Here is a 17,226-nt window from a genome sequence, read left to right as displayed (position 1 = left end):
AACTTAAATATTGCTACTTGTTCTTTGGCCAAGAGTCAGACCAAGGGTTGTTTTGGTAATTCTTATGCCAGCTGTTTATTGTCTTTACTTGATTGCATAGAGCCCACAAGCCTAATGCCAGGTGCTAACCCAGTATTTGTTTTGTTATTCATTAATGTTCCAAAGAAAATTAACAGAAGGGAAAACTACAAAATCTAATTTACTATTCCAAATGTTTCCAAGTCATCATCAATAGATTTAGAAATGCATGTGTTTTGTTTTTCCCTAGAATATTTCTTTGTAAAGACCTTTGCTTTTTTAGTCTGGATTTAATCCTATTAAGATTTAAGACATGCCTTTTGGGAAAGGACTTTATAAAGCTTTGGTTGGTATAATTCAGCTGCCTGCTCATGTAAATGCTTCTTCTGTGGGTCTCCTCATCTTTTCCAGCTCAAGTCATTCATTCGTGTTCTTCATGTCCTTGTTCTGATATCATTGGGCTGCACAGTTGAAATAACCCAGTTGGCCTCACTTATGGTCTTCTCCCCTTTCCCCAAAATATACATTTATTATAACAATCTTATGTTCAAGAAACGTCTGTGTACTTTATTGCTAAAGTAAGACTCCTCAGCTGAAAGTCCCCTTCAGAATGACTCCTACCTGCACTTCATATTTCAACTCCAACTCCCCTATTTCAGTTTGGCACCTTATGCAACTGAACTCTTCAGTTTTAGAACTCCTTCCAGTCAGTGGGGCTTAATTCCTAATATAAGTTCTTGTCCTGTTCTTCAGGACATAGAACAGCTTACTTAGTTGAAGTTTATAGAATCCAGTTTCTCTGCTTTATGTTATTGTGGTTCTCTGTCTTATCATTAATAGAACCTAAGCTTATTAAAGGCAGGTGTAGGCCCACTGCCATTTTTTAGCTCCTATTACATATGTGTATATAGATATTGATATAGATACACACACACATACCTGTCATATTTACTACTGTTTATCACAAGTGTTGATTTTACTAAGTTTGTCAGTTTTAAATTGAACAAGACAAGATTAGACTTAATATCAAAATAAAATCATACCATTGTACTCACCTTCAGGATTTTTATTTTTCATCTTTTAGTGAGTTTCAAATCTTATGGAGAAACAGAAAAGAGAGATAGGAAAGTAGGAAAGGAAAATATTAAAGGCTGCTTGGCCTTTCGTCATAGCTAAAACTGTCAATCAAAGCAAACTTGATGTAAAATTGGTTGAGCCATACTAGGTCAGGAGAGAATATATCCTCACCTTCTCTCCCTTATCCGAACTCTCTGCCTCCCGTTTCTCTAAAGTCTGCAAGATGCAAAAATAAGAGGCAAAATTTAATTTACTTAAAATTTATCTTTAATATCTTATCTATGAATAAAAATTAACTTGATCTTTGACAACCATATGTTATAATATATTTGGTATTTTAGCTTTTTCTTTTTCCTACAGAAAACCATAGGCAAAATTGCAACATGCTTGGAATTACGAAGTGCAGCTCTACAGGTAAATGGGGTTTTTCCCCTTTGAAATATAAGGAAAAGGAATAATTGTGAGCTATTGTAATAATAAAACATTAGGCATTCATGCCTAAAGCAGCATTGTCTCAGAATGGTTTTATAACAATAGGAATGAATGAGTTAAGCTCTAACAAATATTTAGTTCCTATTTTTATGAGCTGTGGAAGTGAAAGATATAAATGTATTTTTTTCTTTATTATTGTTAGCCTGACTCTTCCAAAAACACAAAAATAATTTTATGATTTTCATTTTCTACCTTGAAAGCAAGAACTAAATTAATTTACTTTGACTGCTTTTTGAGTATTTAGTTTTCGCCACTTCAAAGAATAGCATGCAATGAAATCTTTGTAATAATGTATGATGTGTATATTTTGAATTCAGTCCACCCAGTCCCAAGAAGAATTTAAGCTGGAGGACTTGAAGAAACTAGAACCAAGTAAGTTTTAAACCTTTTAGTGCTACTCCTTTCGAAAAATATTTAGTAAAGATTATTTGGCATACATGCTAGTTTTGAGTTATTTCTAATATCTAGTCATAGATTTTCATGTTTTTTATAACTCCTGTAATTATTGTTTGTTTCATCTTCATTGTAAAATATGAATATTTGACTCTAGGTTATGCCTCATCTACATGTTTTAGCCTTTTTTTTTTTTGTTTTAATCTCCAAAATAAGGTTTACTTTGGTCAACATTTATAATAGACTCTGCTGGAAAATATAAAGTTATAGTTATTGATGCCAATTTATATTGCATGCCATCAAAAACTACTGCCCAACCATTTGAATTGTTCTACAAATTATTCCCTTGTTCCCATTTTCCTTTCTCTTCCGGACAATTTTTTTGAAGTAAACAATTCTTTCAAATGTTTTGGTGGTTAGCATGTTGCCAAAGAAAGTTTTTTTCATTGGTTCAAATAAATGTTCTGGAGGAAATGTTTGCAATACAGGCAAAGGCACAAGTATCAAATGTCACCACAGTCAGTTTTAGGACACTGTCATCACCCCAAAAAGAAACCCCGTACCTATTGGCATGATGAACTCTGTGCTCAGGCAAACCTTCTCTAAATGATAAACTGCTTCTCAGCTCCAAATCCTTCTAAGTATGAGCACTAGTAGCCATGGGAGGAAAATCCCTCATAAAGTTTAAGTGGTACCCAGTTTTCAAAGGATGTCAGAATCTCCATTACCCCACAGTTGGTGAAATGGAAACCTGCCCTGCAGCTCCAGAAAGGGAGAAAGGCTCTGCTCCTCGTGCAAGTCTGTCAATGAGAGGGAGGCAGAGGGGACCCTGATTGTCATCACATATCCTCCTCCCATGCTCTGGTTACCTATAGGCAACCTTCTTGCATTGACACTGGTGTCTTGGTATTGTTATGTATGTATTGTAAGGGATATTTAACAACTTAAGTGGTTTTTCTAATATGAAAGATACCCGGCCTGTTCTTTTGTCATCCATTACCCCGTGCTTAGTATGTAGCTTAAGACTCTTGTGGTTCATGGGTGTTCATTGCATTGGATAAATTGCTTACTCACAAGTGGGGAGTCATGCAACAAGTTTAGAAAGGATATTCATTCTTATCCTTTGAAAGTTGTGTTTTTTTAGTGAGACTCTGCACTGCTGGGACCAGCAGCAGGATACAGGGAGACTCATGGAGAATAGACACTGCCATGTAATAACTCAGCTTATACTTGTAGGGCACTTTGAGTCCCCATGCAGTGCCATCGACACTGTTTAGTGCTCGCCACAACCTGTGAAGGACATGCACTCACTTCCACTTTGGAGCTGGGGAGACAGATTCTGATCAGTTACAGGAATGTAACTACTGGTGTGACAGGCACAGCTCTCATATCAAGGCCTCTGGTTTTCATCCTTGGCTGCTTCTTTGCTTATCACACTTCAGCTCCACAGTCCACTTTGTTCCTTAAATAAGCCAAACTGGTTAGTGCCTCAGAGCCTCTGTTAACACCCTTTCAACAATATCTCCTCTCACCCCTGAAAGCCCTTGCCTCAGACCTACTATGCACAGCTCCCCTGATGCCTAACACAGCTCGGGTGACTTCTGAAATGCCTTTCCTACCCATGTGGGCTGCAGTTCTCTCTCCATTCCACGTACACAGCCATCCTGTTTCTGTCCTTCATAACACTGATGAGTCTTACGTCACCTGGTCTCTCTCTTTTTTTTTTTTTTTTTTTTTTTTTTTTCTGAGTAGTATCTAAGGTCCTTATTTAAGATGAAGATCCCTTCAGGTCACCATCCTAACTTTAATATCTAACTCTGGGACTGAACTGTGTGTATACTTGGGCACATTAGTTTAGAGAAAAGAAGAAGAAATAAGAGTGAGAACTGAAGAGAGAGAGAATAAGAACTAAGGAGACTCTAGACCCATATCTCAAACTTGGTATTAGTACATATAGAAGAAGTATGATAAACAAATCCAGCTCCCCTTGGAATAAGTCAGATAATTGCAACCTGTGCACCTGAGAGTTCCTCCTTTGGGATGACAATACGCCACACCAATTTTAGGTCTAAACTCTGAAGTAAAAGGCTGAATAAGGCAAGTACAAATCATAGGTTCCTTTTGGATTATCCACATGTGCCATTACTTCACCTTCATATAATTGCTGGTAGTTTAACTGGGAACCCAGGAGGCCAGAGATGAAATAGTAAATTACTACTTATCATACTTCCCAGTTGGAACCAAAACTATAGAACATCTCTGTAAGTTCACGTGCCAGAATGTAATTACCAAAATGCCAGTCGGCCACCTCTCAGAGGCAGGAGGTAGCACCACTTTGGTTGAAGACAGCTTGTGTGTCTGTGCATGTGGATGAGCCAGCTAGCTCCCGGCCCCAGCATGTGAGAGCTACAGCCTTGCTGCTACAAGCTTTACTAGCTTATGCATTTGAGAGGAAATCTCTTCAGGACAGTGTAAGGAATATTCAAGTAGCACTAACTGATCATCTCTGGCAGCTGTCCTTTATAGACTTTTCAGGAAAGAAGTATTCTCAATCTTTGGTGCCCTGGTCTCAACATAGGACCCTGTACATGTTGGACTAGTTTAGAGTTTGTTTCCCACGACGGCCCAGAGACCCTGACCTAACTATCCTTGGAGATCTGCCAATGTCTGAAATCGCTGGTCCCGAGAGTAACCAGTGAGTCTTTGCTGAGCCCTTCATTGGCCAAATGCATTATGGCTCCAGATGGTGATAGTTTGGAGAATTTTTTAAAGTATATTAACATGCTTAGTACAACTGATTAAAGACATTAATATGCATAATAAAATGGAGTCATTTACAGTAAAATTTTGGATTTTGAATTCATGTGTCTTTATCTTTTCATTCTAGTCTTGAAGAATATTCTTACCTATAATAAAGAATTTCCATTTGATGTTCAGCCTGTCCCCTTAAGGTAAAATAAGCATGCAGCAATATTTGTCCTCTTATATTACCATCTCACTTTATACCTACTTACCACCAATGTGGTAAAACTTACAAATCAGCATGTTTTATATTAACAGCTTACCTGGGCAATTAATAGCTATGAGACTTCAATGGTGCATTTAGTTTTTAGCTCAATGTTTTGCTTTTTGTTCTTTTTTTTTTTTACACATACATACATACATATATAAGAATACATGACCTAAGAGTACATGACTCCTGATAAAACTGCTTTTTTTTTTTGCTTTTTGTTCTTTTTTATGTAGAAGAATTTTAGCACCTGGTGAAGAAGAGAATTTGGAATTTGAAGAAGATGAAGAAGAGGGTGGTGCCGGAGCAGGGTCTCCCGATTCCTTTCCTGCTAGAGTTCCGGGTAGGTATCACTTGTTCAATATATCACTGACCTTGACCTAAAGTCTAGGTGTTTGGAACTTACTTTGGTATTATAGGTGGAAAGTAAAACTTCATCAGAGCCCATGCCAATTGTACGCATATTCTTCTTTTAAGATTTATTTTATTTATGCATACAAGACCTGGGGTAGACCAGAGGTGTATGGGGTGAGAGTGGGAGAGTGAGGGTTCACCAGAGACAGAGTAGGGACCAGACAGGCAGATCCACTGATTACACTGCTAAAGGCAAGACAGGAGAGGTCTGCTGCGCCACGTGGGTCAGCTCCCTGCCTGGGGATCAAACTTGTGCTGCAGTGGATGCTGATAGCTTCACAGTGCTGAGACTTAACCCCTTGCACCACCAGGAAGGCCCTGTAAGCAGATTTTTGTGCTCTCATTATTGGCAGTCACTGTTGATAAGTATAGGCTTAAAGTGTCTAGCTGTCTATGTCAGGTCCTCAGGGTCAGTGATTCACTAGGACACTCAGTGTGGACCTGCACTCACAGAATATAAAGGAATAAAAGTCAAAGGAAAGTTGCATGGGCAAAGTCTGGAGAAGGCCAGATACAAAGTTCCACTGTCCCCTCCCAGGGAGTCACTTAAGTGACAGACTATAGCAACACATGTAAAATGTTCTCTCCTGGAGACTCCGTACTTAGAATATTGGGTTGGGTGGGGGGTGGTTGTTGATCACATAGGTACCCTCTGCCTAACTCTGACCAGAATTCCACTGTCCCAAGAGGAAAGCTGATACTCAGCATAAACCATATCATTTGTACAAAGCTTTGACATTGTGACCATTTCTTCCAGGGTGGTGGGAACCCCTCCATCCCCATGTCCAAGTTCCCAGACACAAGCTAAGGACCACGTGCAAGCACGCCTTTCTAAAATCTGCATGCTCAGGCCTGCTGTGTTTACTGTTTTCTGTACATTGTCATAGTAATTCTTTAAATTAACCAACTTGTGGTAATTGAAAGTGGATCCAGACTAAGTGGATTCATGGCAATGTATCTTGAGATATATTATATATCTCAAGTCTCTTATTCCCAGAAGATTTCAGTGAGGACCTTTCCCCCGTAGGAAATCTTATAGGAAACTCTGAGTAAAGTTCTTGCCTCATCCCAATTACGACACTATTCCTTTCTCTTCTTATAAAGTGCAGGTTTTCATTTCACATAAACTTGTTCACTTTAGGAAGTTAGCGACATGCTGTAATACTGTGTTGCCTTTTTGAATAAACGATAGAAATTTTACTATATAGTTAAATGCAGTTTATAGGTCAGCCTGAGAGTTCCTCAGTAATAAAAGTATAGCAGTATTCTGGCATTTCTAATGGTCCATGTTTAAATTTATAGCAGATGCTTATTAAAGAAAATGTAAGTCATTATACTCATGTACACACAATTTTAATTAATTAGGAATTTAATTTCATGCATCTAGATTCATTGTTATTTAAATAAAATGTCCCCCATGACCATTTCAATCCTTTAAAGTAAGTTTAAAAAATGAGTAAAATTGGGCTCTCCCTGGTGGCGCAGCGGGTTAAAGCACAACACAAAGAAGCTTAAGCTACTTCCTCATAAGTTCGCTCCCCGCCTGCCCCGGAGGAGACCCACATGGCGTGGCAGACCTCTCCTGACCCGCCCGCTGCTCCCCTCAGCAGTGTACTTCGTCGGTCTGCCTGTTCTGCTCCCCGCTGTGTCTCTGGTGAAGCCTCTCACCGTCCCTGAGCCTCTGGCCTGTACTCCAGTTCTGTATGCACAAAATAAAAATAAATCTTTAAAAAAAAAAGAGTAAAATTTGTATGCTTTGAAATTGTTTCTCTTGAAAAATTAAAGAAACTGTTGTCTCTCAACTCTTAACCAGTGAGTAGCTAAAAGAAATTGTATGTATTTTTTCACTACTTTATGACAGTTTCTACCTTGAAATTATTAACTTAGTTAAATTTAGTAATTCAAACAAAAGAACGGTCTCTAGTTTGCAAAGATTCTGTACTGCCAGAACTTAATCCACATTGCAATGTGTAACCTGTAAGTACCAAATATAGTGCGCACTTTGAGCAATATTGTTATGTAAACTGTCTCCAAAAAACAAACATACTTTTCTTGAAATAAAAAAAAAAAAAACATTACTTAGATGTAAAGCATTAGGTATGCTTTTTTTTTTTTTAAGATTTATTTATTAATGATATAGAGGTGGGGTAGAAGCCAGGAGTGCAGGGGCAGTGAGAGGACTCACCAGAGACAGCTTGGGGAGCAGAACAGACAGATCAGTGAAGTACACTGCTGAGGGGAGCAGTGGGCGGGTTAAGAAAGGTCTGCCGCACCATGTGGGTCACCTCCAGGGCGAGGATCGAGCTAGCACCAAAGCGGCCACAAAGCAGCCATGGCCAGCTTCAAAGTGGTACTTGTTAACCTGCTGCACCACCATGGAGGGCCTGAGTATGCATTTTTTAATTATATTTAGCAGTACAAAGAAGCAGTACAAAGTTTGGATGTCAGAATCTGAGTCCCTAATATGAGATAAGTGAGTGTAGTTACAAATATGAAAAATTGAAACAGAAACTAACAGACTATATGAGTTATTTGCCATTGCATAGTCCAATTCGGATACTTGCTTGACCTGTAAGTGTGGATTAAGGAAGTACATCCTCTTTGGTGGTACTCATCTTCTGAAGCACCAGGGCAAAATAAGGACCTAATAAACCATCATACCACCAGTGTCTATAACAGACACCTGTGCTGTGTGATCTCACTGAAATGCTTTCACAGGCCAACTCCATCCTGTGGTTTTGAAGGATGCATCCTACTCACTTCCAAAGGAGGCATCGCTCCTTCCACCTTCCGTTTGAGGAAAAGAGATACTCTGTTGTGAATCAAAGACCATTTTGCCATTTTTCCCTTTGTGACCACAAGGAAAATTCTTCCTTTTGTTGTGATAGCTGACATTTCAAAATAAAAACAGCTGATAAGATGGGGGGGAAATTTCTGTTTGGGAGGACAGGGTCTTTCAGGATTTCACTGACTTCCTGTCACCATTTTCTTGCGTGGACTTCAAACTCGTGGTGCGTGGCCAAGTCTCCGTCTGCTCCTTCATAGTCTCTGTCGGAGTCTTTTGCCCACGCAGTGTTTTGCCCTGATAGGAGCCCTCATGCATCTGCTTTGCTTTGAAGCTGCTTCCCCTGGCCAGAGGCATTGTAGGGAAGGGATGAGGGCCGGGAAGCTGCTCCCTTTCTCTCATTGTCTGCTGCAGGAGACCACGGTGCTGATGGCTGGGCACATGCAGACCCAGCAGGCAGTCTTCGCTTCCTTCCTTTATGGGCAAAAGGCAACAAGTGACAAGCTCAACTGAGAGACCCCCACACTGTTGCTCCTACACCGTTGCTTCTTCAGATGCTGCCATGCTTTTTAAAACATTCTGGAATGAACTGGTCTTTGTTTAATAAATGTAGCCATTTTTGTGAGGTCATTCAGAACTTGTTTTTACTTCATCTGACACTCACTTTTCTGTGAAGAAAGCCATGAGTTTTACCTTTTGTGTAAGAAGAGGCCCAGCTGTTAGTGACACCTCAGTGCCGATGCTAGCAAGTTCTTCTGAGACTGGTGTCGGCTAGACACTAATTCTCCCTTGGCCTTTGCTTATTTGGGGCCTTTGCAACAGAAAACATCTTCCTCATCTTGACCATCATTTATAGAACTTTACAAATTCTCCAACATGACACTTCCTGGCAAAAGCTGTAGACTGAAAAGAGAACTGTTTTTAATAGCTATTACCTCAATCTTGCATGCCCGCATAGTTATAGTCTCACCAACTGTGTCACTTTCTCTTCCTGGGCATTAAGTTCTGCTATGAAATAATCTGAGTTTTTAAATTGAAGTTGACTTTAAAAAGTTTATTTTTAGTGGCTGTAGAATCTCAGAAGCCTCAGTGTCTTATCAGAGGCTGTGATTTGCAGGTAAATGACTTCTTGGTTTTTCTGTGTCCACCACTGTACATATAAATTGTTTTCTGCAGCTGATGCCATTTGAATAGGACAACTTCCATTGCCAGCCAAAGTACAGCATGTTGATAAGTCATTTTTCATTATCAAGATGAACTTTTGCACTAGCACACTGGAAGGACTCTGTCATATAGCTGTTGCCTTGTCAAAGCTGCCTGTAGAACCTAGTGTTAGAATCATCTCCTCACTCATACTTTTCAGAAGCCACAATGAATCTAAAAATTCCCTCAGGTTTCCTTTGACACCAACAGAACATGTTTGCTCCAGGTCATAGTGTGCTTGCCGCAGGTGATGTACCTAGGGGAGGTTGGGCAGGTAAGTCAGAGACTAACGTCATCAGGCTGCCATCCTTCCTGCAGTGTGGCACTCACTGCCACCCACCTCCCCTGAAAACCTGAAAGTGCATTACCCAGATGAACATAGTTCTACAGCCATAGAGGCTGAAAGACCTGTCATAAAGTCACCCTGCTTCTGTCTGTCCCTGTCCCTGCACCAACCAGAGCTCTGCATGAGAAGCCCTGGTTTAAACTGCATTTCAAAGTGTGAGGCAGGCCCTCCCTGGTGGCACAGTGGGTTAAAGCACAGCACTAAGAAGCTAAAGCCACTTCAGCATGAATTCAATGCCTGTCCTGGAGGTGATCCCCATGGCGCCGCAGACCTCTCCTGACCCGCCCACTGCTCCCCTCAGTAGTGTAGCAGTGTACTTCATCAGTCGGCCCGTTCTGCTCCCCACTCTGTCTATGGTGAATCCTTTCACTGCCCCTGCACCTCTGGCCTATACCCCATTCTGTATGCATAAATAATCTTTAAAAAAAAAAGGTGAGGTAGAAAGAACAGCCTGAGAGGTCCACTTCCATCCTCATGACAGAAGGGACTTTATAAATAAGATTATGTGACAGACCTTGAGATGGGAGTTGTCCTTTCGAGACTTTGTGGACAGTGAAATGGCACCTGGGACACAGTGGTTAGGAGCAGGGACTCCAGAGCCAGACTGTGGAAAACAGCTAAGTCACTGGAGAATTGGTAGGTTCTGGTGTTAAATTTCTCAAACTTTAAGATAATATCTAAAAAGCTTTTTCTGTCTTTGTTCTACAATCATGTTGAGATTTGAAGTTTACTATGTACATGAGTCTGTTGGAATCTGTATATGAGTATAGTGCATATTTTGTTAATTATGTGGTGATTTGTAATTGGACTTTCTGGATGAATTGAGTTTTTAACAGAGTTGGTTTGGTAATTTTTACATTTAGGGTCGAAAGTGAGTATGGAAAGGCAGGTATATCTTCAATTTTTCTGAAAAGAATATTGTCAAGTGGGCCTTTCTAATGGCCTACGGGTTAAGTCTCAGCACTCTCCCTGCTGTGGCCCAAGTCCATCCCTGGCCAGGGAGCTGACCCACATGGCACAGCTGACCTCTCCAGTCACACTTGCTGAAATAAGTAGATCCACCTGTTCTGCTCCCCACAATGTCTCTTTTAAGTGCTCTTACTCCCCGCACTTCTAGCCTACCTCCCAGTTCTTCTACACAAATAAAGGGAAAAAAATTTTTTTTTTTCTAAGATTTATTTATTTGTGCATACAGAACGGGGTACAGGCCAGAGGTTCAGGGGTGGGGGCGGTGAGAGGTTTCACCAGACACAAAGTGGGAAACAGAACAGGCAGATCGACGAAGTACACTGCAGAGGGGAGCAGTGGGCGGGTCAGGAGAGGTCTGCCACGCCATGTGGTCACCTCCAGGGCAGGCGGGAGTCGAACTCATGAGGAAGCGGCTTTAGATTCTCAGTGCTGTGCTTTAACCCGCTGCGCCACCAGGGAGGGCCCGGAAAAAAATTTTTTTTAATGAATAACATCAAGGATCTAGGGTTACCAAAATAATAGCTGGCTAGGTAATGCATCAGTTATATTTGGAGCAAACCTAGTCTCATCTGTGTGGTTAAAATCTTTATCCTGGGATGATTGGCAGGGCTCATTTTCATTGCCGTTCCTCTCTCTGTTGCCAGGTACTTTGTTACCAAGGTTGCCATCAGAACCAGGAATGACTTTGCTCACTCTCAGAATTGAGAAAATCGGTCTGAAAGATGCTGGGCAGTGCATCGACCCCTACATCACTGTTAGTGTGAAGGGTGAGTGACTGCGTATTCTCCCTCTGGCACACTTCATAATGTTGCTTCTCATTAGAGGGGTGTTTCAAGCAGGGAGGGGTTCTAATACCTGTGACAACTTAGTTCATTCTCCCCCCTGGCAAATGCCCTGGGGAAAGGCCCTCATTCTGCCATCCAGCATGTCAGAGAGCCTCATTAAAACACTTTCCTACTCACAGCCTATACTTCCCTTTGCTTTTGAGTTTTTCTTTGCATATTTCTTTCCTTAAAATTTCATCAGCGATGCTGATTAGACACCTGCACCATCTTTAACAGCAAAGAAACCCTCCAGAAACAAGTTGGAAACACATCCTTTGCCTTGCGAGGGGTGTGGTCTTCGGTCCCAAGCCCAGTATTCTGTATCCCCTGTGTGCTCCTGCGCAAGGTTGGTGTGAGCACCAGCAGGTACCACGAGCTTCGGCCTGCAATGAGCATCCGTGGAGGGAGACACAGAGATGGCACATAATCGTAAATACCCTACATGCAGGTTGTCCGGGGGCATAGAGAAGAGGGTGTTTCTTGTCTTGGACTGTTGCTATGGTTTATAAACATGACAATTCTTAGGATTTGTTTTCTCCTACTCTCCAATATGACAAACCACTTTTCTTTGAAAACAACTTTTTCAGCTTTTGATAAGAGAGTTGAATTCTTTTGTTGTAGGCAAGCATTTTATACAGCACTTTATTTATAAAGCACTGAACTACCTTCTAATGTAACTATTGGGTGATTGAGGATGAAGTTGTCCTACTATTCAAAAATAACCTGCAACTTGAGTCAAATGAAGTGAATACATATAGACTAAAATTAAATGCATGGAACTTGCCCCAATCATAGAAATCAGTTCAGACCTTGGGTTCACTAGTTTCAAAGAAAAAGAAGTTGGCACACAGAGAAATCTGACTGGAGTGACATGTGACCCGCAGCAGGATGCTGTGCTGTGTCAGTCTCTTGTGTTCTCTGCGGTCAGCTCCACACTCTGCTGGACAGTACTTGATTCACCTTTGTGTGGTAGGCCGTTTGCAAAACCATGATCCTGACTGGAGAACAGACTGGGGAAGCAAAGGTGTGATGCTAGTGGCAGGTTTTTTTACCTCTTGTACACATTTGTACTGAAACATGCTTTTGTGTTAAAATCTTTCAAAATTGAATGATCAAATGTTACAAAATTGTTTTAAATTCCACAAATGGGTCTGTTGAATAATTCATAAACACTGAGTCATCAGATGAGCCTATGTTGAATTTGACTGAACTAGAAGACTCCTGACTCTGGGAAATTACAGCCATTCACCCTCTTAGTGTGCCATCTGTTTGCTGTAAACCAGGATGTGGCATAGCAGAATTTAGGTAATATATATTAAAAGTTGTTTATTTATGGAAGAATTTCATTAGCAGCTATCATGAAAATCCATTGTTTTGGTCCTTGAACTTGAATACGTCAGGGCAATTTTGGCAGTATTAGATTTCAAGACCTCTCTGTGCCATTTGTTTGATCAAGGTCAGAAAATAGGAGCACGGCCCTAGGTGGTATAGTATTCATACTACAGTTTTACACACAGTAGTACAGTTGTGTGGACTATGGACTGTTCCAGAAGGAAGGTTAAAAAGTCCTGGTTGTTTTTCTCAATGTGAAACTTTCTACTCTAAACTCTTAAGGATATCAAGCTTTCTTTTGTGCCAGTGGTGGCCAAGCTACCTCCTCCTACCCTTGAGCTCTCCCCCTCCCTCCCTCTCAGCTCCTCCACATCCTTGCAAAACCAGAGCTCCTCAGGTACGCACTCACACCAAGTGAGAGTTTCAGTGGCCTGAGGATCTCAGCTCTATGCAGAACGTTAGGAAACATCACCTTTGTGGCTCAGTGGCAGGTTTTGAGTCTGTAAGTTTGACTGCTCCTAAGTACAACGTTTCTTCACCTCTCTAGATCTGAATGGCATAGATCTAACTCCTGTGCAAGATACTCCTGTGGCTTCAAGAAAAGAAGATACATATGTGCATTTTAATGTGGACATCGAGCTTCAGAAACATGTTGAAAAGTTAACCAAAGGTCAGAATCACTGTTAGAAGAATATGCAGATGGGACATACTTAAGAAATAATGGTGATGAGACTTCAGAATAAGATATGTCTTCTGAATAAAAATATTTAACTCCCTTGTGTGGAAGGTTCCTGATGTGCAGGGAGGACCGTGCTCCCAGGGCTGGCTGCTTCTGTGCTGGGTGCTTGATGACTTGATTTCATAGGACGCAAAAAGTGGAAATGTATTTAGAAGTTGACCATTTTCACTGTCCTTGAATTTATTCTGTACCATTACTGTTGTTTAAGTGATATTCATGGCAATGAGCATACTTTTTTCATTTTACAAGCATTTAAATTAATCTTCCTACTTCTTATGAATAATGCGGTGTTTACCGAGGATGCTGGAAATGTATCATTCACAGATGAGGCAGAATACTGAGAGACTGAAGTTCCTTAAAAGGATGGTATCATACTTGGACTTTAATATTCAATTCTGATTTTATTTTCACATTTATTTAGACCTCAGCCACACTCTCGGTGAGGAAGAGCTTGGTCTCAGAGGTGAGGAGACTAAGAAATATGATCTGCCATCTTAAAATTTTGTGAGGATTTTTCATAATCAAATGCCTCAACATGGCTGTGAAAGTGACGGAGCAGCTCCCCTTCTGGGGTGGGAGGTCACCAACAACCGAACGATTCTCACTGGTCTGTGTGTGTCAGAGCAGGTGGCCATGCTGCCCCCGGGTGCTACCCACATCTCTCTCCTGAGCAATAGTTCTTTCCTCCCTTCTGTTTTCACTTGTGAGGTGTTCAACTTCCAGATGAATGTGTACAGACTGGCAGGGCTGTTGTACATGTATTTCTGAACATTGTGTAACTTCTAGTGATTTGTGAGTTTTATCATCGTGCAATCATCTCACTTGTTCCCATTGTCTTTAATACCAAACTGAGCCCTGCTTAGAAGAGGGCTCATAAGCAGCTGGCTCACTGTCCTGGCTACATTGATGAGGCAACTTCTCACTCTGTTTGGCTTCTTTCTTCCAGTGGAGAGGCCATGAAGCTTCCCTGTAAGGCTTATCTGAATTATTACCTTTGACTTACAGGGCAGGGAGGAATAACTTGCTCTTCAGACCTTTCTCTCAGTGGTGTGCTGTCTTTACACAAACATGTCATTCCAGGAAAAGCAGAGACCAGTACCTTGGTCACTGAAAGATGTGTGAGTGCACAAGTAACATTTCAAAACTGAACCAGTGGTTGACTTGGGCTATTTGAATGCCAAAACACTACCCAAAATGAATTTTTGAGTTGCTCTTGGAGGGAAAAGGATGGTTTGGGCTTGGGTTTTCTGGTAAACTTCATGTGCCTTTTCTACTTAGTGAGTTTCTGGGGTGATATTAGTACTTATTAACAAGTACACCTCGTGTGAGGTTATGTTATACTCTTCGCAGTTTATGATTCTACCAGCGTAAACATTCTAGAGTCAGCCAGCACACAGTGTTGATGTACTTTGTAGTGACTCCATCAATCAGAGGGAGTGTTGACAAAGGTCCCTTTGTAAAACCATGATTGTTCATGCACTTCCAGGGTCAAAGAGCAGGCACTGACACAAGAAGTGTGCTGTTGGCAGCTAATGTGATATGTCTTCATTCTTCAGGTGCAGCTATTTTCTTTGAATTCAAGCACTACAAGCCGAAGAAGAGGTTTACCAGCACCAAGTGTTTTGCTTTCATGGAGATGGATGAAATCAAACCTGGGCCCATTGTGATAGAACTGTAAGTGCCGCACATCCAAAATCAGTACTAACTGAATGTTGATTCGAGTTTCTTCCTTTCTGGGCCCAGGGAATAGGTTCGTTACCAGTGTGTTTTCTATTGTGGTTACAGGTACAAGAAACCCACTGACTTTAAAAGAAAGAAATTACAATTATTGACCAAGAAACCACTTTATCTTCATCTACATCAAACTTTGCACAAGGAATGACCCTAGCACAGGTAACCTGGAACAGCTATGGCCCGCACTGCCTAGCAGAGACCATCAGAGCTGTGTGCACTCACCCTTCACAGGCAGGAAGCGAGCCCGCCTGTGCCATAGGCTGGAGTGTGTCCACTGCACAGCAGCAGCACAGACTTCCGCGACCAGCACCTCACTGACTTGTCAGCCTCCTCTGGATGCAGGGTTCTCCTACATCCTGAAACATGTTTTCACTTTTCTATTAATTGTGCAATTAATAGTCTCTTCTGACTCACCACTACTCCTGCCCTACATCCTAGAACAATGCAGCTGTGGGTGGGATGTGCTCATCTCCAGACTGAGTTCAGCAATAAGAATGTGCCAGAGTTTACACATCTGTTCACTCCTGCACAATGTGCTCTTCTTGGGTTTCTGAGTTAATGACCAACTTTGGGTTTAAGTGGGTGGGATGGTATGAAACTGCTTTGAGAGGAATTAAGAGAATTATGCAGCCCAGGAGAATCAGTCTGAAAATGCCTAGGCTGTCCTCACAGGTGGCAATTTCATCCTGATCTCAGTTTACCTGCTCAGAAATAGTGTGTGCCTTGGCCAGACTTGTACCCTCAACAGACATGTTCCCAGGTGAGCAGATTTTTTTTGCAAAGTGAACATATTTTTCATCATGGCAATTACTGTCCTTCTACATCATGTTCCTCTTTCTGTAAGTGATCCTAGGAGGCATGGTGAAAGCACCTCAGAATTAAAAATTTGTAGGTGGATTTGTCATGTCTTACTAAATCATGCAATTTGAAAGTAATTTGGGTCAGATGCTAAGGAGATACTGTTGTTTTTCTGACATCTGATCATGAACCCTGAAAACCTGGACAATTAAGAGTGGTAAGGATGCAGAATCTGGGGATATGCTATTTTTGTATCCATAGATAGGGCTTCTGTTTATTTCCTCTTTAGAGATGCTGACATTCTGATGGAAATAAGCAGGTCATTGTCTTGTTAAAATTTGACTATTTACATTACTTTTGAATTTTAAGGAGACAAATATTCCAGACACAAGGTGGGTACTTGACACACAGAACATTGAGATTTGGGGTGAGCTTTCTACGGACTACACATAGGGCCCACATATTTAGTAGTCACTGTTTGAAATGACCAGTGGTAGCAGGAAGGGAAATGCAGTGCCAGTATGTGGCCTAAACGAGTGCATCATCCCTGGCCATACCATTCAGCACATTTGCTTTTAAAAATAACCGCAATTAAGGTGTTATAGCCCTTGCACTTCAAGAGATCAAGCCTCTACTTTCAGCTGCCTGTTAGGTCAGTTCTCTTTACTAAGGTAGATGTTAAAAATTCCATGCACTTCAAAATAGTCTCAACCAAATTTAGTCTAGCCTATCTCGATTAGATTTATTAAGTTTGGCCCACAGCAGATAACAGGGACAAAGAATTTGCCTTAATAAATTGCTTCATTGTTTCCTCAAAGTTTAGACTGTGAGTTGTAAGCCCCCAGACTACTCTCCTGGGGGTAAGAACTACATTTCTCAAGGTCTTGTGATTCTCTGAGCACATTATTCCAGGACTTGTAATTCTCCAAGGTGCTTGGCAGGGCTGTGTACCCTATGGGGCACTCGGTACCTTTTGTGAGACCTTGCTGATGAGACCCTAAAAAAAAAAACCCTTAAAACCTATTATTAAAATGTAGCAAAACTGGTATGTTTTCTCTTTTTTGTGACCATAATACTTGTTTATCAATGTAA

At 41.1% G+C, this 17,226-nt stretch overlaps 1 protein-coding gene across 1 annotated transcript in view; it reads left to right on the top strand.

The window, feature by feature from the left end:
• AIDA (axin interactor, dorsalization associated) overlaps positions 1-17,180 on the top strand; it is a 30,087-nt gene extending 12,907 nt beyond the window's left edge. Inside the window, exons 3-10 of the mRNA XM_004685452.2 lie at positions 1,456-1,509; positions 1,905-1,959; positions 4,868-4,931; positions 5,227-5,333; positions 11,352-11,474; positions 13,411-13,533; positions 15,159-15,276; positions 15,388-17,180. Coding sequence (XP_004685509.1) covers positions 1,456-1,509; positions 1,905-1,959; positions 4,868-4,931; positions 5,227-5,333; positions 11,352-11,474; positions 13,411-13,533; positions 15,159-15,276; positions 15,388-15,484 — 741 coding nt within the window. The 3' untranslated portion in view covers positions 15,485-17,180. The remainder of the gene's footprint in view (positions 1-1,455; positions 1,510-1,904; positions 1,960-4,867; positions 4,932-5,226; positions 5,334-11,351; positions 11,475-13,410; positions 13,534-15,158; positions 15,277-15,387) is intronic.
• Positions 17,181-17,226: the final 46 nt, after the last annotated feature.

Source organism: Condylura cristata, unplaced genomic scaffold, assembly GCF_000260355.1.
Source record: "Condylura cristata isolate star-nosed mole 26May11 unplaced genomic scaffold, ConCri1.0 scaffold00018, whole genome shotgun sequence".
In the NCBI taxonomy this organism is placed as follows: Eukaryota; Metazoa; Chordata; class Mammalia; order Eulipotyphla; family Talpidae; genus Condylura; species Condylura cristata.
This window is presented reverse-complemented; position numbering and strand designations above follow the sequence as displayed.